The 23,883-nt window shown below is 40.1% G+C and overlaps 1 protein-coding gene across 1 annotated transcript in view; it reads right to left on the bottom strand.

The window, feature by feature from the left end:
• ABCB7 (ATP binding cassette subfamily B member 7) overlaps positions 1 to 23,883 on the bottom strand; it is a 35,551-nt gene continuing 11,668 nt past the window's right edge. Inside the window, exons 4-16 of the mRNA XM_005527396.3 lie at positions 23,122 to 23,241; positions 15,732 to 15,864; positions 14,622 to 14,890; positions 13,355 to 13,443; positions 12,749 to 12,836; positions 11,960 to 12,134; positions 10,402 to 10,559; positions 9,701 to 9,864; positions 9,410 to 9,539; positions 8,738 to 8,909; positions 5,084 to 5,187; positions 3,444 to 3,551; positions 1 to 981 (exon numbers count right to left, since the gene is read on the bottom strand). Coding sequence (XP_005527453.2) covers positions 763 to 981; positions 3,444 to 3,551; positions 5,084 to 5,187; positions 8,738 to 8,909; positions 9,410 to 9,539; positions 9,701 to 9,864; positions 10,402 to 10,559; positions 11,960 to 12,134; positions 12,749 to 12,836; positions 13,355 to 13,443; positions 14,622 to 14,890; positions 15,732 to 15,864; positions 23,122 to 23,241 — 1,929 coding nt within the window. The 3' untranslated portion in view covers positions 1 to 762. The remainder of the gene's footprint in view (positions 982 to 3,443; positions 3,552 to 5,083; positions 5,188 to 8,737; positions 8,910 to 9,409; positions 9,540 to 9,700; positions 9,865 to 10,401; positions 10,560 to 11,959; positions 12,135 to 12,748; positions 12,837 to 13,354; positions 13,444 to 14,621; positions 14,891 to 15,731; positions 15,865 to 23,121; positions 23,242 to 23,883) is intronic.

Here is a 23,883-nt window from a genome sequence, read left to right as displayed (position 1 = left end):
GAAATTTATGAAAGTCTTTATTGAATCTTAATTGCCCCCTAAGACCATGACTGAACTAGAAAGAGCGACTGTATTCTGCTTTGACTACTACAGCAGATGCTGAGGATACAGAATCCTGAACTTGGATTTGTTCATTTTTCACTTAAAAATAATGTTACGTTTTCCTTTAGAATACCAATCCATTTCCTGATAGTGCAGTATGAAAGGTGCTTCTGAAAGGTGAGAGGGGTAATTCCAATATTTAGTTTGCTACTAGAAGCCTAATATTTTGTTGAGGCTGTTCTTACCCTTTACAAGGAAGATTTTAAACCAGAACACCACTGAAGAATTTAAAAGGCATCTTCCTCACAAGCAAATGAGTTCAAATTAGCCCAATTACAATTAAAACATGACGCATTTATCAACCATCAATGATGAGAAATAATGTAAATCAAGGACAAGTCTGTTTACAATTTAATAATCCACATCAGCCGACTACCAGGAGAATTTATCAATGCCTAAAAATTGCCATAAATTACACCCTTGGTTGGGAAGTTTAAAGTTTTTGAAAAAGCTCAGCTCTTGCAGATGCCACTGAATATTAGAGATTCCTAAAGATGCAAAAATAGAACTCCTTTGGTTGAAATTATGTCCCTCTGTGAAACTGTAAAATCCAAAAATTGTAAAACCCAGAAGTTTTTGAATGGTGACTTAAAAACAAGAGCTGCATTTCACTGTATTCTTGTGCATTTTTAACCTGCTATACAAGATCCAGGATCCTATTCAGCATGAACAGTTCCCACAGCCTTTCACACTGTTGATAATTTCTTCTTCTAGCTTCTTCCTTTCCTCCTCTTTGGATGTCTGGTTATTTCTCTCCTCCCAGTTTGGGTGGTTGTGACTGTGGAGCACTTTGCTGCTCTGTGTGTGCCACATCTCATAGTAGAGATTGCTGGGATTTGCCAGGAGCTCTGCGTGCTTGCCACGTTCTGCAACTTTACCCTGCAAAACAAAGGCAGGAAATCAGGAACCCACATTCCCACATCTTTAGGAATAGGCCAGCCTATGGACCATGGTTTCACAGTATGGATTAGAGTAGTTATTGATGAGGAGGAGCTTGAAACAGCAAGGAAAGGTTGACTGCACAGTGCACTCACTTGTGTAGGCACCACCAGCTGAAAACAAGGAGCTGGGCTCTTCTCAGGCTGCCGGTGCCTTTTGTCCATCTGGACAAAATCTAAAGCCCACCAGCATGGAAAGTTTTACTATCTAAACTGGAGGAGTTATCTAAAGTAAACATGGATCTCTATATGAGGGGAAAGGTGTTCAACTACTCCTGCAAAGGTCACGTGAATGTACCAAAATAAACACAGATTTGCCTTTGCTCGGTAACAAACACATGTGAAGAAGCTAAAAGAGCAGAGCAGACAGAGAGGTGTTTGTATTAGACAAGCAAAGCACATCTAAGATCAATTCCTGAAAACAATTAGTGTAACTGTGCTTTTATGGGTGCTCTGTAGCTTGTGTCACTGCAATCACCACCATGAAAACTGTGAGCAGTTCAGTTCTCTGGGCTGTTCTCAGGAGCAGAGAGGATTTATTGACTACCACCATGGAAAGGAAGAGTTGGAGAGGAGAATTGCATGAGAACTCCAACCCTACAGAGAAATACCACCAGTCTTCAAAAAACCAAACTAATTTTTTACTTTGAGAGACACATTCACTGACTTCAAATTAAACTCATTTTAATTCATTCTCCAGCTACTTTTCCTTCTGGGAAAGCATGACATTATACAGACAAGCACATGGATATGATATCAGCTCTAAATTCTGACCTACAATTAAATCTCCCTCCTAGTGACATCTGCTGATGGACAAGCTGGGAAAAAATTTGGGTCTTGGCACTTCTGTTAGTAGTTGTGCCAGTGGAATCTGAACAAACATTCACTTGATCAACAGAACTGCAGAGTTTACTTAAATCCTTTAAGTGATTAATTTGGAGTAGAGACCGGGTTTTGAATTATGGCTTTTTTAGTAACTCTTGACCAATCCTCAGAAATGGAACTTCTCTGCTCAGCTCCACAGCATCAGGATCTGTACCATTACTCCAACGTTTACCCACTCAGGAATGATTCTGATTTTACCTCAGCAAAGGTGCTGGAATTGTGATTCCATGATTATCATTGCTAAGCAAAACGAGCCATAATCACCCTGTCTCATCCCTGATGCTGAGCCTTATTTACCTGGCTGCTAACACATCAATTCTGCTGGGATGGCAGCGCTGCCTCCCTCATCCACAATCCCATCCTTCAGCAAAGGGAGCACCCTGGCTCCTTCACAGTTTGAGGCTGTGCTTTTATTTTTAATTTAACAGTTACACTACAACACAAAACACGCTCTTAGGAAGCTGTGAAAACTTGCATGGAAAACAAAAAGTTGCCAATTGCCTTGTGACACGTTACAAAATGTTTGTGAGATGTTTTAACGTGCACTTGCAGGAAGGATACACCTTAAGAGAGGGTTTTTCAGCAAAAGCTGAAAAAACAAAGCAGATCAAAAACAAATAAAAACTCCATGGAGCACTGCAAGTGATTTATTCCACTACTTCATCCTGAGATTCATATAAAGCTGTGTTTTGTGTAGCAAATGTCACCATTTCATAAGATATGATTCTAATTGTCCATGAAATCATTGAATGTAGAGTAAGAATAATTTATTTGCTTTTAGGTGTGCATTTTAAGTCACTAAAGACACCTATGAGCACAAGCTTATAAATAGCAACTGATAAAAATGAATGCAGAGATAAATTTAACATCTATTATCAGCAGATTAGAGCACTGTACTTTCAGCATTATCAGTTAAAAGAATAATTATGAAGTTACCATAAGGACATTTGTTTATTTTAAATCTCTTAGCAGATACGGATAAGAGAGAAAAAAATGGACTTTGGATGAGTATGAGGAAGCAAATGTTGAAATATGTTGTTTTTTCTTAGAAAAGAAGCCTACAGAAAGGGAACAATCACACTTTTCTACAGGTACAACAGAGAATGGTGCTCAGATTTTTAACATAATTAGATTGAACAATCCTGCAATAGTTCTATCTGCATGGAAACGGAACATGCTGTCCTCTCCACTGGGAGGAAAAAATGGATGCATGTGAAAAACAGACACTGAGCGATGAGAGTGAAGCATAAATTGGGGGAACACGTTAGGAAACTTCAACTGACAGAAGCATGCAAAAAATCAGATTAAAAACATGCAACAGCAAGACATAAAAATAACAACATACAAAACAGTCCCACATGCCAAGCTTGGGCTGGAATTTTCAAACACTGTTCATTTCTAAAGAAAGAAATTTCCAGTGGCTTGGTGGGAGTGTAACAATTCAAACTGAACACACAGAGTCCCTAAACCAAACCCTGACATGATATGAAAGTCACACAGCACCAGGTGAGCCCTCACCTGATCCAGCACGATGATCTCATCTGCATCCACCACCGTGGACAACCTGTGGGCAATGAAAATCGATGTCCGGTGCTTCACCATGTCCCTCATGGCTTTGAGAATGTTCTGCAAGATTGGAATAGACACAAACTCTTACTCCTGAGTGAGATGAGGAGAAATAAAATGCTGCTGGAAATATGTAAATCACTGTAAATAAGTTTTGAAAATCATCTCTGGTACTGCTACAGCTTCCCAATAACAAACAGCCACGAGTATGTACAGGAGAAACAGAACAGTCCCAAACATGAAATATCTGTGCTTTTACTAAAGCCTCAAGCTGAAAAAAAAAGCTTGCATTCACAGAAAAACACAGCTATCCCCAGGGACAAAGGAAGAGAAGTGTCACTTCATTTCAGGAAAAACTTCCCCACGGAGCCATGCTACACAAGCAGCAAACAGCAGTAAAAGCATCTGAAAATAAGAACTCCTTGTGGTTGTAATATTAATGCTTTCCCATGATTGTTAAAGAAAAAAATCCTTCTCAGTATTATGTCAATGTGGAACAAAGGCAGAATAATTCTGGGAATCATCTATCTATTTATCCAGTGTTTCCTTTGTGAGCTCTACAGCACCTTCCAAACCACAGCCCTCTGCAAGGAGCATTGAGTGGGAATTTGTGCCCTCACTACTGTAAGTGAAGTGTCCACTTCATTTCCCTAAAAATTTTTGTCAGAAAACATTTCCATTCCTAGCCATACTCTTGTGGAAAAGCCTCATTTTAATTTTCTGTCTTCAAAGTGCATTTCTACTCTGAAACTTTCTGCTTTGCTTATGACTCTTGCATAGATAGAGCAAAACAAGAGAGGAAAACTCTGAGAATTAAGTGTGATAGGGACATTTCTGGCCCATGAAGCAGCTGTGCAACATTTCAGTGCTATATGGATGCACAGTTCATCCTCTGCATTCTTTGCATCTGGAAAATGGAAGTAATTTAGTGATTACAGGTCAATAAATTCACTCAATAACCAGCATAAGTGAACAGAGCTGTAGCTTAGCTCATTTTTGATGAGTTTAGTTTGGGAAATTACTGCTGGTGCTGAGAGTTTTGTGCTTAAACAAAGATGTTGTTATGAAGGATGATGCAGCTCCTCTCACAGTGTCCCCACATCCATGTCACAGCCCTTCCTGTGGAATGAACACAAATGAACACCAGCACTGCAGGTAACACCTACCTCACCTGCATGTGCTGCACAACAAACAAGGGGGGTTTCTCCTGCATTATGTCCCAACTATTTAGAAGGCTTTTTTGATGGATGCTAGATGGCATCTAAACACCTTCTGAAGTGGACTGGAAAGCTTCACACTTCATGGCCACCTGCACCAGCTTCAAGGGATGAATGTATCAAGGTGAGTGGGACTTCCAGAGTGGAAACAGAAAATATCCCAGAGACAGCTGATATTCCTCACTATCTCCAGGCAGATGGACTGAGCATCTCTGCTTTGCTCTTTAGGTTAACAGCTTAGACATAGCATCTCTTAATAATACTGAGAAAACACTTAAAAAAGAACAGACTTTTGAGAGGAATAGAACATGGAAAAGCATCAGAATCAAACATCATTGCATCACCTAAATTTTAGAATTTTTTATACCAATTTACCTCTTCTGTAATTGAATCTAAAGATGATGTGGCTTCATCATAGAGAAAAATAAGTGGCTCCTTTAACATTGCTCTAGCAATTGCAACTCTTTGCTTTTCTCCTCCTGAATGAGGGGGAAAGAGAAAAAAAAAGAAAAAATATTAAGTTACAATTGTGATAGTCTAAATTCAAAAGCAGACATGATTTTTGAGGGTTGGCTGTTGGCTTTTTTTCCTTTTTTTAATAGACATCATAGTCACTGCTGACAAATGTCTGACATGTTACATAAGATAGCACACAAGTTCCTGCTCCCTGGTAAATTTAGTGATTCAAGATTACTCATCCTTTTGGAAAAGGACAGAGAACTATTTTGTATCTGCTCCAAGGCAAGAGTCTGACACAGGCGAGTAACAATGCTGTAGAGTTACTCACTCTGTACACCTGAGAGTAGGAGCCAATTCACTCAGCCCAAGCTCTGCTCCATCCAGTAACTCTGAACACACAAATCCAGTTTTCTCTCACCACTGCTCTGTTCACACCTGCTGTATTGGATTTCAGGGCTCACACATGGTGTCTTTCAGGTCTCTCCTTGATATTTATCCAACTTTCCACCCCATAATAGCAAATTTCACCCAAGAACAGTTAATATTGTACTGAAAACCACCTTCAGCCTGCCATCTACAGCCTGGTGGTTTCTGATATAACCCAGTTTCAGACTAGTTTCCTTCCTAAACAATTCTTACAGCCAACATCTACTCAAGAATAACTCAGGGCAACTTTTACAGACAGGAAAACAGGTGCATTTGAGAACTTAAAATCTGCTAAACATTTGGTACGCGACGCGAACACGTCACATTTGTGCACTTGTCCTCCTTTGTTTTATTCAAGACTTCAAAACATTCCATTTAATACCGTTATATTCTTGTTAATGTTCCATTCCTATCAGGAGAGAACATGCTTTCATAAACCATTTAAAAGGCTGGTGGTAATGCTGCAGTTCACATTTTAAACTGTCTTTGGCAGAACTCAGGAGAAATTAGAACCGTATGATTTACTCAGTCTGTTTTTCAGTGTGCTCTCCCCTCTCTCCCCTGTACATCTTTGCATCTTCAAAACTCACACCTTGACAATATCCATGTTTGAAAGATGTATTTCAATAAGCAGATCCCTCATATCTGCAGCAGATCCACTTGTCTAATGTTCCCCATTCAGAGTCAGGGCAGCAGCACAGTAACTGTTCCATTCACAAAGTCAGGAACTTGGGGCTGTTGCAGCTCTGACTGTTTATTACACATCTCTTAGACAACACTGATGTGGGTTCTACTTGGAACAACCCAAATAATTTGTTTTTAATTTTTTATTCTTGATGAATGAATCCTTGAGAACAGTAAGAACTGCACAAAATGCTACATCACCATTTAAATTGGCAAATCTGTCATTGCAGCTAAAATCTTGTTTTTCCATTGTGCACATAAACCCCTGGATTTTAAAGAGAACCACTTCAATTCACACAGCTTTTACTCACTCTATTCCTGCCACAGAATAACAGAAAAAATCAGGACTTTGTGTTCTACTTAGACTTGAAGAAGCCTCACACAACCAAAAAAAAACCCCCACAAACTGATTCTGAAATGAATCCAATACATATCCTTATAAGAATTTAGGGAGCTAATCTACTATTGAGAGAACTATAGATTCCAATTAGCAGTAGCTTTTTACAGAGCTACTGAAGGAACTCAGAGCCTTCCATTTGATATCTCCAATCCTTTGAACAATGACACCATTTCTGAGAGCACTGGCCTGAGACTCCTGTACCCTGGCTGCACACATTCCTGAAGCTTGTTTACTACTGGCATTTGTCAATATTCACCTAACTGCTGCAAATAAGAAACTGAAGCTGTTCTTTCAGTGGCAGATGCCTACTTAGAGCTCAGAAGAATTCCACTGTCTTTCTCCTGAGTATTTTACATACTCTTTCCTCTTTAAGTACAAACAAAGCAGGAAAAGAACACAATTCCCTTACCTTTCTCAACACCACCTTTGTGGAAGCACTGGCAGGTGGGTGCTTATAACCATCCCAGTGGCAGCACAAACTGAAGGATGGAGGAAAGGCAGAACCCATTTTCAGAAAGGCTCCATTACAGGAGGTCATGAGGAAACTCCAACATACCCACACACAATGCTACAGACTCAGAAAGGGACACAGAATCATTCAGGTTGGAAAAGCCCCACAAGACCATGAAGCCCAACTGTTCCCCCAGCCACCACTGACCCATGTCCCCAAGTGCCACATCCACATGGCTGTTAAATCCCTCCAGGCATGAGGAATGCACCACTGTCCCAAGAAGCCTGATCAAATCTTTTGCTGAAGAAATTTTTCCTAAAATCCAATCTAAACCTCAACATAAGGTTAAAGCTTTCAGCAACCTGGTCTGGTGAAAGATATCCCTGCTCACAGCAGAAGGGTTGGTCTAGATGATTTTTAGCAGGTTCCCTCCAACTGAAACCATTCTACTCTTCTATAAACACCAAGACATTTCAAACCTATTGTCAGTCAAATCCTCTTTCTAGCAATTATGAGTGTGGGGAGACAGGCAGCACAAGACAGATCTTTCATTGTTAGCACGATTCTCTTCAGTTCTGCCAGTACCTATTTAGCACCTTCTATTCCCTCATCCAGATCTGTGCTTCACATATTTTATCTCCCTTCTAGGTCTCTGCATAATCCCCTTCTGCAGCATGCACACTTTCTCCTGCACTCATGTTCTGGGTACAGGCTGTACCCTCTGATGCCCAGTTTCAAAGGCACCAGGACTCCTGACTGCAGCAGCTCCAGAGAAAGAAATCACCCTCAGAACTGCCTCTGCAACAGGCAGCACCTCTATCTGCACCCACTGCATTCCTCAGCACGATCAGGGCCTGAAGCACGCATAAAGTTCCCAATTCTAGTCCACTACCCAAACAGATCATGAGAAAAATCATTTTTACTTAGCTGCACCTCCAGACTCATATATAATCTCATTTAACACTGTGCCCTGAAAATACATTATTTTGAATATCTTGCAGACTACAGCTGCCTTAAACTGCAGACCTTCATATTATTATTTAGCTTTTACAGGTAGGTATTTTGGGCTCCTCTTTACAAGGACATTGAGGGGCTGGAATGTATCCAGAGACAGGAAGGTCTGAGGAAGGGTCTGGAACTCAAGTCCTGTGAGGAGCAGCTGAGGGAACTGGGGGTGCTCAGGCTGTAGAAAAGGAGGCTCAGGGGGGCCCTTCTGGGTCCCTGACAGAAGGGGGGCAGCCAGGTGGGGATCAGGCTCTGCTCCCAGAGAACAAGAGACAGGATGAGAGGAAATGACCTCAATCTGTTCAAGAGGAGGTTCAGGCCAGATGTTAGGAAAGATTTCTTCACTGAAGGGTCAGGCATCGGAACAGGCTGCCCAGGGCAGTGATGGAGTCACCATCCCTGGAAGTGATCCAAAAAGGAGTGGATGTGGCACTTAGTGATGTGATTTAGTGGGCATGGTGGGATTTAGTCAAAGGTAGGACTTGCTCTTGGACTTGTTCTCCCACCTTAAAGATTCTGTGTTATAAGCTAAAAGCAAACCTGAGGACTAAACTCTGCATGAAATTTTGGCAGAATAAGTGATACAAAGAAGCTGGGAGCCAACCTGAGAGCTTGAGTCCTCGCTCCCCAACCTGGGTGTTGTAGCCATTGGGCATCCTCAGGATGGCATCGTGGATCCCCGCCAGCTTGGCCACCGCGTACACCTCCTCTGCTGTGGCCCCCGTGTTGCCGTAGAGCAGGTTGTAGTAGATGGTGTTATGGAAGAGAACAGCATCCTGCATTTGTGGGAAGCACATTTTAAATAAGAAACCATCAACAACAGCTTCAAAACTGTCCCCAGCCCATGAAAGAATCAATACAGAATGGCTTGTATTTTCCTTTACGCAGCCTGAAGGTAAAAGTGTTTGGGGAAATTTCTTCTCCCAAAAAAAGGGATTAATATATTTTGTGTCCTAAATATGTATGTCATGCATACTTTCACCACTTTGCTAATTCATTTCAGGTGGTAATCAACTATAAAGCTAAATCACTTAAAGCTGGAGGCAGTTTCTCATGGGGAGGCTTAAACACATTTCAGAAATTGGATCTATATGATGATGCATATAAAAACATAATATTTCCTGGGGGGAAAAAAGTCTAGCTCCTTTGAAAGTCATCATGCAACGTCACTGCATTAGGACTGGCCTTCACTGAACCAGTGCCAGATACTGAGAATTACAGTAGACTAGAATTACTGTTCCAATGGACTGTCTGGGGAGAAGGAAACATGGAATACCTGAGGCACAACTCCTATTGCCTTTCTCAGACTTTCCAAACTGACATCTTGGATGTTCTGTCCAGCAACATAAATATTTCCTTTCTGAGGTTCATAGAAACGAAATAATAACCTCACAATGGTGCTTTTCCTAGAAATGAAAAGAACTGAAGTTAACATTACTTCCTGGTTTGTCATTTACAATCTCCGATCGGAACTGATGTAAAAACAAAATAAAAAGCAAACACAAGCAGCACCACATTTAAAAAACTAAATTCTGCATTGATTGGCATATTTAGTCCATTTACCCACCCTGACCCACTACCTCCTACAATGGCCACTTTCTTTCCTGCAGGGACTTCAAAGGACACTCCAGCAAGGACTTTCTGCCCCTCCAGATATTCAAAATGCACATTGTCAAAGGCGATGGAAGCAGTCTGAGGGGTGATCTGCAGGGGTGGAGCCAGTTCTTTGTCCTATGAAAAGAAGAGTTCCACTTTATCTGCTGCCCAGAAATTATCTCCAACACTTCAACAAGCTCAACAGTCCCTTTCCCACCTCAGAAAAAGGCAAACAGACACTCCAGCTCAGATATGTGGAAACTAACCATAATTTGCTGCACAAGTGACATTGGTTTGCTCCTCCTTTTCCCCAAAGGAGGTAAAAATTCCTGCTGTAAACACTCTGCCTCATAACTTCTTTTGCAATATATTCTGCATCATTAATTACCAATAAAAATTCAAGCACGAGGCATGAATACTTAAATAAAAAAATCTCAATACAAACACAGCTTCCATGAAGCAATTTTTGCTTCTTTGCAAGTGTAAAAAAAAAAAAATCAACTGCTATTGCAGTAACTGCACTTAAAGAGAAGCCAGAACAGCAACCTCACACACAGCTCTTTCATGGATCGAAATTAAACCTGGAAGATCAGAACACAGTGAAATGACGGTATTGCCACACACAGCCCTGTTAAATACCCAGACAATTAGGGAAACTAAGCTACTACTTACTTTAATTTTGGTATCTACACTGAGAAGTGTAAACAAGGTATTCATATCTATCAGTGCTTGTCTTGTCTCTCTGTACACTGTTCCCAGGAAGTTCAGGGGCAGAGAAAGCTGGAACAGCAATCCATTCACCATTACCAGATCTCCAACAGAAAGGCTGCCTTAAGACAAAAGGGGTGTGAGAGAATAAGGAGACTTGAAGGGTTTTCCTTTTAGGATGCACCAAAAGAAAAAATCAAGTCAATCCAACTTGATTTCTTCTATCCCATTTCTAAACACAGATGTTTAAAAAACAAACAAAACCCCAGAACCCATTCCCAGATTTTATCCAGGGGTGCCTGAAACGAATGGCAATGTTTATGTTGATTTCACTTTTAAAAATATATAATAGCACTGGCAAATAAGGCAAGCAGCACATACAACATCAGATTATAAAATCCACAGAGAGGCCTAAGGAAGTTAAAAGGGGAGGAAATAATATATGGAAGCATACATCAGGAAAGACAATCTTAAGCACAAATACAGACAAATCCAAATGATAGAATCTGTCATTATCAAGAAAGAGCTTTCATGCTGTATGTGCCACAGAGCTGCCAAAACACACTGAGAACCTCTGGGCAGCTCAGTATCAAACAGGCTGATCAAGGGAAAACTCGGGATGTCACAGCAGCTAAAGGTAAGTGGCAGGTCAGTTCAGCTGAAACAGGCCCAGAAAGATGATTTAAAGCCATATTCCTACCATCCTGCTTCAAGCCATTCTAAATCTTCCTAAGAACAGCCATAAACTGCACCTACTGACTGATCTGCTCAGAGTAACCCTTCCCTGCCCTGGCATCTTTAAAAAGGGCAAAGCAGATGCAAGAAGGAGCACATGGTATAAAGGTCTGCCCTTCAAACACTTCTGAATGCTAACAGTCTTTAAAGCATCATTATTTTTACTCTAAAACCACCTTGCTTTAGCAGAGCCTTACCTAATTCTGTATTTGAAGCTTGTAATGTGTCTTCCTAACCAAGCAGGCTTTACTTTATGTAGTAAATTAGACAAGCATAGAACAGATGGAAGCAATTCTTCTAATAATGTGCCCTTATAATGTAAGGAAAGTGAATTATTGGTAACAAAACCACTGGAGACAAAGCACAGGGGTCTATATACACTGAGTCTTGCCAACATGGGAAGTGAGAAGGGCAAAAAGAAAGGATCTTAGTAGAAGGTCCACAGAAATATTTTTCTCTATAGAAGTGCCTGTCAAAAACCTTCAAGAAAAACTTCCTTTAGTGACATTTTCTTGGGATCTTTCTTTAACAGCTGAACTTTTATGTTTTTGATAAAATCATAATATGTTTTTGATAAAATCATAATATGATTGAAAGAGTCATTGAGAAACAGATATAATGCAATTAATAATACTCCAAGAAGCAGAAATAGACAAAACTTAAGCAAAAAGCTCTCAACCAAAGCATCTCAAAACGAACTATCACATCAACCCTCAGTTAATTAAAACTAGCACCTCTGTTATGGTGTAAAGAAGATTCTTTTTAGGCTTACAGACAGGTGAGTTACCTGCAACAATGCCCTGGCTGGCAAGCACCATGATGGCTGTTAAACCCACACTAAATATAGCGCTCTGGCCAAAGTTGAGGAGAGCTAAAGTAGAGGTAGTCTTCAGGGAGGCTTTTTCATAGGTCTTCAGGAACTCATCATACCGTTGGGCTTCGTATTTTTCATTATTGAAATACTACAATATAAACAAAAATGGTAAATGTGACAGTGACAAACATGTTGAATTGTTTAAGGGGCTGTAAAATCCAGTATGAACAGTGCACTGACACACACACAGAGCTCCTCTCAAACAGTTCTAACAACTGAAGGAAACAATCACAGAATATCCTGAGTTGGAAGGGACCCACAATGATCATCCAGTACAGCTCCTGCCCAGGACACTTCGACAATCCCACCCTGTGCCTGACAGCGTTGTCTGAACACTCCTGAAGCTCTGGCAGCCTTGGGGCTGTGCCCATTTCCTGGGAGCCTGAGGGAAGAATCTTTCCCCAATATTCAACCTAAACCTCCTCTTCAAGACTAAGTTTGCTCTCTGCAGAAATTGATGGTCAAGGTAATTCAGCCATGAAAGAAACTTCTCACTCTTTATTAACAAAGAGATTTTTTTTCCAGCCCCCACCAAAAACCTTCCTGCTTCTCTTGTCAATGCCACGCACTACTCTTCAAATGAATAATGCTTAAAAATATGCTATTGCTCCAAATATGCCCTTTAAAGATGAATCTTATGACTCACTTCCCTAAGGCTGACAGAAGCAAGACAAAGAGCCTGGTAGTAAAGACTGGCCTTACCTTCACAGTCTCATAATTCAGGAGCGAGTCAATGGCAGCGTTACCGGCATCGTTGTCAGCTTTGTTCATTTCAATCCGAAACTTAGTCCTGGGAAAGGAAGGTTTGATCCAGTCACTGATGCCTTAGATTTTAGCTTTTCTATTTTTCAAATCCTGTACTGCATTAGTGTGTAACACTAAACTCCATACAGACTGTCAGGTAACTGTCTTCACATTTTGGTCAGACAAAACAATTCCTCTAGGCCTGAAATGTGAGTACCCTCTACTGCCTCAGGGTGCAAAAGGTATCGACAAAAGTGAGTTGGAAGGGAGCAAACTGGGGGAATATGACTTCATTACCTGAAGCTGTAATTGGAGGATTAACCCCTGATATGTAACTGGACCAAATTTATAATTGTCTGAAAAACTCGTGTCCATCATCCATGTTGGGTGGATCCCCAGAGGCTTTTGACTGCCCAAGGTGAACCTGGAGATTTAATAAATCCCCACTTTATTCTCTTAACTTTGCCTGGCCTCTGTTCTAGGCAGCCACTGCAAGGCATCATCGCAAGTTCAGGCTGAGGCATCAGAGCACCCTGAGGAATGTGAGGGCAGGGCCTGCCTTACCTCCACTGTGTGATTCCTATCGTGAACGCTGCGTAGGCTCCCAGTGTCCCCAGAGTGACCAAAGCAAACTCAGCACCACATTTGTAATACTGGAAGATTTAAAATCAAATGAAAAAAATAAAAAAAGAATCACCATCGTTTTCAAAACTTTGCTCTTGTCTCCATATAAGTTATCCTAATTTTAAGACAAGAAATGATGGTCCCTCCCAAAACAATCCCTGCTCTGGACAGCTTAAGGCTAAATAAAGGCTTAAACTCAAAAGGAAAGCAGCAAGAAGGATTTAGATGAAAAGATTGAAGGCAATAACCAAGAGCTAGGGTATTTAATACTGCAGAGTTATTTTTCACATACAAAACATAAATGCTGCTGATGCTTGTGCTGTTTTCACAAATAAGTATTTGTTTCCATGCTTTTTCAGTGGATTTTGAAAGAGACCTGAAGACTGTAGAAGAAAAAATAAATGGCCTTGCAAAAGAACTTAGGAAGCGTTTTCTGTACTTCAGGGCACATCAGGAGAGAAAAGCCCTAAGGAGGGTTGGCTGACAGCCAGCCTGGTCTGCAGCTTCCACTGGTTAGAAAATCTAACCCAACATAACCAGACATTTCACTGTTCCATTCAAACTTGATTAAATCCTTCCAAAAAGACCAATAAACAGAACCAGATTCTTGTGTTTAATTTAGTCTGAGATACATAATCAAGATTTAGATTTTTTGCAACCAAATAATACCCCAAGATCCTGACTTCAAAGACGGAAAGTGTGATTTTTTTTTTTTTTTATAGATGTTTAAATTTCAGGGTATTAAGCTTAAAACCTGCCAGGAGAAGCCTATTTTCCAAAAGCTAATTTTCACTTTTAAGTTCTGGCTAAGTCCAGATCAGTATTCAGGAAAGAGCCAATAATCACTCCCCTCCTCTATCCTTGAATACACTAAACCAGAACATTTTTATTCTGTTTTCTCACTATTCACCTGGGTATATTTGTGTGCACAGTTTACTTTTCTAATTTCATTTTCCCAACAATTCTGAAGAAAAACATTAAAAATTGTCCACATAAATGCAACTGGCCGAAGAGAGACTTTAAATGTGAAAATAATTTCAAATAAGCTGATTTAAAGTAACTGATATTTGAAAACTACAGTTTGCTCTCTTTTACAGTAGTTGCTTTCACCTTGTAAATTCAATTATCATTATTAATACTCAGTAGACTTTGGTAAGAGCATCATTCCCCAATGAGACAATTCCAACAATGACTAAACCACACTTACCAGAATTCCACTGACCAGAGCCACTTCAAACATTGTGGGTCCTAGGTTAAACACTAAAGCACTGAGAACAAAGCTGATGCCCCTGGTGCCTCTGTCGATGGTTTTTGACAGTGCTCCTGTTTGCCTGCTTAGATGGAAGGCCAGATCCAGGTTGTGAAGGTGCAGGAAAACATTCTTGGCAATCCTCCTGATTGAATTTTGAGCTACTTTTCCAAATACTGCATTTCTCGCTTCATTAAATAACGCTGCCCCAGCTCTTGAGATACCATCTAAAAAGGGATGAAGAAGTTTACAAAATGAAAATAATTATATTTTCAACTTCCCTTCATGCATGAAATTACACTAGACTCATTCTTTATATATTTTCAACAATTTTAGTTCAAAGGTAATTTATACTTAATTGGCCCAAGCTTTATGCAGTTTTTCATTTATAAACCATTGTGCACACTTTTAAATCAGTTTCTTTTGCAGCTGGTTATAAGAAAGGGCAGGATTTATAATCAGGAATAATTTCTATAAGCATTATTTCATTTTTTAATTGGAATACCAGAAGCAAGGTCAGAGAGTACTGGGAACAGACATCAACACAGAGTAACTATGAAATTGTTAAAATATTCTGGGGGCTCTGGCAGAGCTGGGGGTGCTCACCTGGAGAAGGGAAGGCTCCAGGGAGACCCCAGAGCACCTTCCAGGTCCTAAAGGGGCTCCAGGAGAGCTGGAGAGGGACTGGGGATGAGGGATGGAGGGACAGGACACAGGGAATGGCTTCCCACTGCCAAGAGGGCAGGGCTGGATGGGATATTGGGCAGGAATTGTTCCCTGTGAGGGTGGGGAGGGCTGGCACAGTGTGCCCAGAGAAGCTGTGGCTGCCCCTGGATCCCTGGAAGTGTCCAAGTCCAAGCTGGACAGTGCTTGGAGCAGCCTGGGATGGTGGGAGGTGTCCCTGCCCAGGGGACACCTCCTTTATGGACCCTTCCAGCCCAAAGCACTCGGTGATTCTGTGATTCACAACCAGCTGTGATACTCAGCAGTGCAATGGGCAGGAGCTCTGCTGAGCCCATCCCTCCCTGCAGACCCTTAACTCCCATCACAATTTGGAAATGCACTCACAGCCCACGAGGACAGCAGTTGCCAGGGTGGCCACAGTGCTTGGGGCATCGCCGAGGTTGAGCACGTTCCCAGACACCTGGTTGAGGCTGTCCACTGCATATTTAAACATGAAGGGAACCAATATATTCATGGCCTGAAAGCAGGAGCACAACAATTGGATCATTTGCATTGAAACATCTATGGAGCATGACTATTTTTTTCTGAAACTGCTCTACTGTCATATTTAGTCCTTAAGCACTTGGTGCAGGTGAGTTGGCTCTTTATTTCAAGCACAATGTTTTCCACTGTTAAATCCTTGCTGCTGGGACTGCAGGGTTACTTTGTCTATCTCACTTTTAAATATGGATTTCTATCCTCAACAAATTACACTGCAAAGGCCTTTGAAGTGAGGCTGAGCTCTCAGGACAGCAAGGCAAGCACAGGAAAGGAGCAGCAGCCACACACAGTGCTACTAAATTGTGTCATTATTTGGAGCTGTTTGTGATGCTGACAGCATTCAGTGTGAAGAAGCTCTGTTACACAGGAAACCACTCACCTGCACTTTGCTAACACTGGGTCACTGGGCTGAATTAAACCAAAGCTCCAGAAGTCAAAGAAAATAAACCAACCCCTCCTTTGTCTGTTAATACTCCCCTAAAATTTAAATAATGCTTTCCCTTTGCAACATCACCCCAAACATTGACTTGGCATAAGCATTAACCCTGGGGTTTGGCACAGCAACAAAAAAGACTTTCTGTACAGTCTATTAGACACTACAAATTACTGTACAAATATGAGTTTTCAAAAACATTAGTCACATCTGCTACCTATCACCCAGTGTGACACTACTGGTGGCCCCTGTAGATGTGAAACCCCAAACTAATGTATATGTAAACACATCAACTTCAGCAGCTTTTTATTTGAACACCTGTAGCACAAGAAAATATGGAAAATCTCACAGAAAACATAAAATTCCTAAGTCTTGTTAGTGCACCATTGTTACACTGCTCACTTATACCAACAAGAAAGGCAATTTACAGACAAACTTCATAAATGTAATAGAATTTCTTAATTCAAACTGCTCCTAACTGTTAAGATTTGAAAATAAGGACACAACTTTTTTAGCAGTTGAACAACTATGCTATGACCTACAATCTTAGAATCACAGCAGATGTTAAAATACTTTACAGCAAGTTGACTTTGCTTAAATTGGGCTTTTTTTTTAGTATTTGGAAAAAACTTGTGGGTAGATGACAAATTATTTTACGTGAGAAGAAACAAAAAACAGAAGCCAGATTGATACAGATATTTCAGATCTCTCCACCAAATGTTTTGGATACCCACTTAGATCTCAATTGTATTTAGGGACATCTGTCAGAGCTGAAAAGCCCAGGGAAAAAACTGTAAATGAACTGGATAAAACTAGATTTTGAGAGAAAAGAGTGATAAAGTCATTCTTAAGTTCAGTCCAAATTCAAGGAGGAAGACAGACTTCCAGGAGCTCTAATGACTGTCCCAGTATCCAATATTCTCAGTTTTACAAATTATGGCAAATAGTGGAACGTATGAACTTCACCAAGAAGAGTAATTTTATGAGTAATTAATGGACTTTTGAAAATATTTTTGTAAACTACAGATTTAAATTTAAAAAAATGGTTTCTTTTTTTGTTTTGATCTGTGCTGATGTATTTTTTAGACAGTGTTTTAGGCTAAAGATTTAAATGCAAATGAGGAAGGGATTAATTTTCTCCTCTTTCCCCATGTCTCCTATGAAATACATTATAAAAAACACCTCAAAATTCTCAACACAGCATAATTTAGATAATACTTGAGAGGAGATACAAGAGATCTGAGGGCACCTGGCTGAGGTTAGTGCTGGTTTGTTAGTGACTGAAAAGAGAAAACAACTGAAAGATCAGGTCCTACTTCAAACATTCCTCTGGAGCTTGTCCAGTGCAGCCTGAGAGTCCCTCAGCCTCAGGTCCCCTTCTAACAGATGGGAATTGTGGAAATCTCAAATCCCTCTCCCTCCCCCTGTATAACCAAACAACTCCACTTTGCCTTCAGAGATACTGAAACTCGATTTTGGGGTGGCATTTTGTTCTTAATAAAGATGAATCTATTGCTATGTGTGTTCCAGTGACAACCAACATGACAAAGTGCAGGTTTTCCTGGGAGACACCCCTCAAGAGAAAATAAGAATATTGTAATGCAGATGGTCTTCATTTGCTGCAGATTCTTACAAATCTCTCTACAGGGATTTTATTCCTCACCAGACTGTGTTACACTACAGGTAGTTTTGAAATAGAACTACAGATATATTTAAAGTCCATTTAAAGAAAAGAGATGTATTCTTTAAACTGCTGTTCTCCACTCACAATTAATTTAACTGGTAACAGCCTACAATTTTGCAGAAATGTCTTCTTTTACATCAATATAATTCTTCCCAATAGAGTTTTAAATGAAATTTAAAGCCTGGTCTCAGGTTATAGTTGTTCTGACTCCTGGAGGGTAAAGCTTGAATAAGAACAAGGCAGCATGGTATTGCATTTCATTAGCAATCAAGACAGTCTGCTTTCCAGCAATTTAAAAAGAGAAAAGTTAATCTTACAAAGTTTATAGCAAGAGATGAGAGGCCATTATTAGAAACAGGCCTTTCCTACTCAATTTGTTAAGTCAATGAGATCACGTTCATAGTAATGGAAACAAAATTTCATCCTTCTGCATAAATTCACAGTTCTCTTTTTGTATTTGCTGGCACAGAACAAAAAGCTTTAAGCACACCTTGGTAGACCATGAAAATCTACCATGAAAAACAATTGTCTTGCACAATATATCTTTACAGGCTTCCCTCCTCTGCCTAATGCCTGAAAGCTTGATAACAATTCCCATTAAAAAGACTCTTTTAATATGAATTTGTACATTTTCTATTTCTGTGTTTGAATTAATAGCTTATCCTTGCTTGAATTTACTGGAAAGCAAATACAGCATCCCATGAAATCATCCCAACTCAATTGCCCACATTTAACAGCAGGTTACCCTAGAATGAATCATGAGTAAATGAGTTTAAACATTTTTTAATGACTGCACTGTTTTAAACTGACAGTGCAATATCATCTTTATTCCCCCATGGGACTACATCACTTTTAAGGCAAACAGCCTTATCTTTCATTTTGCTCTTCCCAACATTTTTTGTTTAGTAAAGATGATGAATTAATGACAGGCTGAACCCCAACAATATAAAACTGTTCCACAGCAAACTTTTCTTTTGACAATAATTCAGTGATAAACGCTGGCATGAAGATGACTGAATTTATCTCTGGACCAATATAAACATACACACCCAACAGCTCCATTTGTGGAGATACACACAGAAATCTCCATCCCCTGTGGAGGCAAGACTGCTAAAGAAGCTCCAAAATGTGCTCCAGATGAGGGAAGAAGAGCCTGGCTTCATGGCTTCTTCAAATTTAATGATGACCTGAACTACACATTTTCCAGTAGGATAAAAACCCAAACCAATTTTAAATACTTCTCACCTGAAACTCCTCCAAAAGCTAACAATTTCTAAAGGTTTATTGCAATTATTTAACTCCATCTGAGCCCCCAGAAAGAGCTCAAACACCAAGATCACAGGAATATGCTTCACTGATCTGAGATATATCGTTATCTTTTCATGCAGGCAGAATTTGCAATTCAACCCTTGTGTCCTGCCTCCTTAGCCAACCATTCCTGTTCTGAAACTTATGGAATTAGCAGTCAGTAGAAATGCAGAGAGTCTGAAAGAATTCTTTGGCTCATGAATAACACATGCCTGGTCTGTGACCAGAAGGGCAAAACCCACTGCAGGCTGACAGAGGTGACAAGTGATTTTGTCATATTCATGTGTTTAATCCAGCTCCTCAGAAGCCTGAGCACTTTTTTCCTTGTGCCACAGAAGAAAAAGGGAAGAAAAAGAAAAGTAAGTAAGCATTTGCTATACATTCACCAGTAGAGAAGCCAAAAAAAGGGGGAAGGAACATGGAAAAAGAAAATCCAGATATGCAGAACCTGAGCATGTGTCTGAAAACACAGATAATGCCCTGTGTACTCCTCACACCTGCCTTCCTCTTCCATCCTTAAGATTGTGTACCAATCTACACATCTAGATAGGCTATAAATATTTAAAGTAAAAATTTAAAGTGTGTCATAATAATACAACAAATCTTGCAAAGAAGAAAAGACCTCACTAGCCCTGGAGCAGACTCCATCCTGTCATAAAAAGCCATACTAGCAGCTCACTTTGAAGGCTCACAATACCACTGGCAGTTATGTGGAGAAAAAAAGGAACCAAAAATCACAATAATTTGTTCAATGACAGGCAACTGGGCCCCACAAAAGGAGTCAAGACAGATTGTAACTGCAGGCTCTTCAGTAGCTGCACACAAACTGGCTTTTGTTTTGAAAGTGAATTTTACTGAACTGGAAGATTTAAAGAGACAAATTATTTCTCAAGCAGCAGGACAAGGAAAAATGAACTCCAGCTGTTTTGTGGGTAAGTAACCAAATTAAACTGGGGGTGTATTCCTTACATTTTTCCCTCTAGCTGAGAATTTCATAACCTACCTGCCCTCTGTGATTCCTCAGAGTTTTCAGGATAAAACTGAAGCCACTTTACAGCCTCTGTATTTTAACTGGAAACCTAATGTTGTAAATTCAGAGGTATAAAACCTGAAAATCTTTTGTCAAACTCAGAAGGAATTGGCCAAAAAGCTTACAGAAGTGTTTTGGGGGAAGGTGACTTGCAGCAGCCATCGTGACCTTAGAGTTCTCTATGCAAACCCCTCAGAAAGAGGGGCCTTTAGAAAAAATCCACAATAAGGATGTAAATCCTTCAGACACAGAATTCACTTTGTTCCATAGTGAACAAAGAAATCAGGCCAGGACTGCAGTAAGGAGAAAAACATGCTGGTGTTCATGTGCTGACACAATTATATAGCAGAAAAACTTTAACAAACAGCTTGTGTGGTCTGTGGAGTGCATTGTAATTAACCTCACAAGCAAGCAGAACAAAGGGCTCCCAAATGGGATAATGAGGAAACCACACACAATTACACATGGTCCAGGAAAGATACAGGTAAGCTACTTTGTACTGCATTTTCTCCAGGACAAAGTGACCTTTTGTTTGCTCTGGAAGGGCAGCAGATGTTCAGGGCTCAAAGATGTGACAGACTCACTACAGCTGTGGAATAAACTATTGCACATCACTTGTGTCACACTGACACTCACACTTAATATGATGAAGCAATTCAAGAAAATTCTTCCCACAAAGGAAGAGTGAGCACAGCTCTTAAAATGAAGGGTAACTCCTTAATTTGCAGTTATCCAACACAGCTTTGTAATGACAGAACAAAACAACAAAACAGTAGCAAAGGACAGCTAGAAGACATCCATGAAATTTTTCACCCCTGCCAGTTATATATTTTCCACAGAGAGCTTGCTGTGTGTTTTCCCAATTAAATCCTTGTTTGCCCCAAAAAAACATTCTCAAAAAACATTTCTGCTTTATCAAGCATCTCTTAAAACTTGGGCAAAGCTCAACAGGTTTTCTGCTTTTCTTTGGAGAGTCTGCTCTGGACATCAGGGCCTCTGGGCTGCCTTGTACAAATGTAAAGTGGGAAATTTAAGAGAACACTTGAGAGATCCAAACACCCAGTTACTTTCCCAAAGAGCAGTTCAATGATTTTCTGATGGAGGAAACATCTCTCTCTCCCACTAGGAATAACACAGCACTTCCTTACACCAAATACAGAGCTGTTTGCAAGAGTCAAGGCATCCTGGTCATCAATTTTGTTTTCTTAACAGCCCAGAAAGCTGCTTGAAATATTAATAAAACTTCTTAAAGGCAAGGTACAGTGCTGCCACATGCAGGATTAGAGACTGGATTCACATTCTCCATCATATTCATACAACACTACAAATTAGGGAATAGGGAAGTGGGGAGAAGAAGAGAAAAAAATACTTCAAACATTTAAAAACTGCCTTCAGATTATTATTAACATTACTAGTAAGAGTCTTTAAAAAGGAAGTGAGTTAGAATAATTTTTATATCCACCTGGTAGATCTACATCACAAAACCTGAAGGCATCTGCATTTTGAGCAGTTTCCCCCAGAGTTTTAAAAGGCAGTGGAAAGAATTGCTGTGGGTTTGCCCAGGCACACAAAAAGGGGGGAAGCTCACTTGCACAGTCCAGACATATTCTGCATGTCATCACCTGCATTATCAGCAACATCCTGAACTGCAGCACAACCCAAATATCTGCTGGAGACAGTACCCACGAGTACCTGAGAGATAAAAACCTCTTGAGAAAGCACTGTAGACCAGCAATTCCTCTTCAGCTCACAGAAATGAGCACATTTCTCTCCCAAGCACTCCTCTTCTAACACCTACAGCTGAAATTTGTCTCTTCTCTCTTTTCATAACACAGCAATGGTGCTGAGTGCTAATATTAGCTTTATGTTTGGTTAAAATTGCTGTACTTAAAAGCAACCCAGCTGAGCTGGATGTCTCAATGGAATTCACAAAACTTCCTCCCAGTATTTTGCAATCAAATATTTCTTTTTTTTTTATTTAAAGCAAAAGGAAGCTAACATTTGCTCTTCTGAACTATTTCTACAAGGTTTGCACAGAATTTGAATTATATCCCCTTTTAATCTTCAGAACACTTTTGCATGCCAAACTCTTTGAAAGAACAAATAAACACTAATGTTGTTGCAGGTCAGAATATAGAAGATCCTTTCACATAATGAAATAAAAGAAAGAGCAATCCTCCATTTCATAATCAAAGACTACATGAAAAGTTATTTGAATGAAAGCAGGGTTGTTAAATACAAAAAGGTTATACAGCTTCTCTCATATTAAGACACCAGAGGAGTCCCCAAAACAATTAATTCCTCTGTTATCCCATGGAGAAATATCAACAGACTGGAGCTCAAATCCCCTTTCCACAGCACAGCAAGACCTGGGAATAGGCACCATCACACTGATCAAGTTCAGGGTTGAGAACAGGCACAGAGACTTGAAGAAATCCTGTCTGACAGCACCACACAAGAAGAGAAGAACAGCCTTTAACTCCCATTTCCTGTAATTTCTGAGGTAAATAATTAACTGGCAATGGAAAAACCTGAGCTAAATTAATGGGATCAAGGCAAACAAAAATTCTGGTTGTCATCATCACCTCCCTAAACATACACATGGGTATTACCTGCAGATACAGCCTGTTCCAAAATCCAAGCTATTATTCCTCATATATGCTCCTATGAAAAACCCAAACATCTTAAGAGCGTAAAATCCCTTCAATACTAGAAAAGAAAATTATTTCTTGTGCAGATGAAAAGCAACTGTGGGAGTACAACAAGTATCTGTTCTTACCTTGGCACTTGCCAGAAAGCCCAGGGAAATGGCGACCCTGGCCCGCAGGTCTGGCCTGTCTTTGGGCCACACGTAGGACAGCATCGCCCGGATGATCTTCTTGGCATCGATCTCCTTCAGCTGTGGGAAGGGACAAAGGCACTGCCTTACAAAGAGACCTTGGGAAGTAAAATAACTTATAAATAAGAATGCATTTTATACGTTTGGATCTCTTCTGTATTTCATTTGACAGGAAATACATATTTGAGTCTGAGTCAGTGTCTGAAGACTAAGACTGCCTATGAACATTTCAAGATGGAAGTTTTTAGGTTTATATCCCTGACATGCCTTAAAACATCCCGTGTTCTCCATAGTATAAGTCTGGCTGGCTGCAACTCCAACATAGAAAGCCACAATTCCTCATCCTGAAATACTTCACAGAACAAAAAAACTGACCTTTCTTTTTTATCTCCTCAAGGGCTTGTTACTTCTTTTTTGAAAGATGTTTTAAAATAGCTTAGAACCAACAGGAGAGAAATGCAAAAAAATTAACTAATTAACAAAATAACTGAGGCAAGAAGGAAGCCTGAAAGGTCCACAATAAACTGAAATAGTTTGGAGAACATTCCCTGACACTGGATACTCAGGCTTCACAAGGCAGAGGATGTACTTGGCCATGTGCTGGCTTAACTGATGCTATCAATTTTAACTGAATTCTTAAAATAGGTTCCCCTCAAATCTCAAATTTTATTCTAAGTAAGAGCACAATCCATTTAACAAGAA

Source organism: Pseudopodoces humilis, chromosome 15 (genome assembly GCF_049639895.1).
Source record: "Pseudopodoces humilis isolate 2021_Gansu_Grassland_sample_001 chromosome 15, ASM4963989v1, whole genome shotgun sequence".
Classification (NCBI taxonomy): Eukaryota; Metazoa; Chordata; class Aves; order Passeriformes; family Paridae; genus Pseudopodoces; species Pseudopodoces humilis.
Note: the sequence above shows the minus strand (reverse complement) of the source record. Positions and strands in the feature narration are given on the sequence as shown.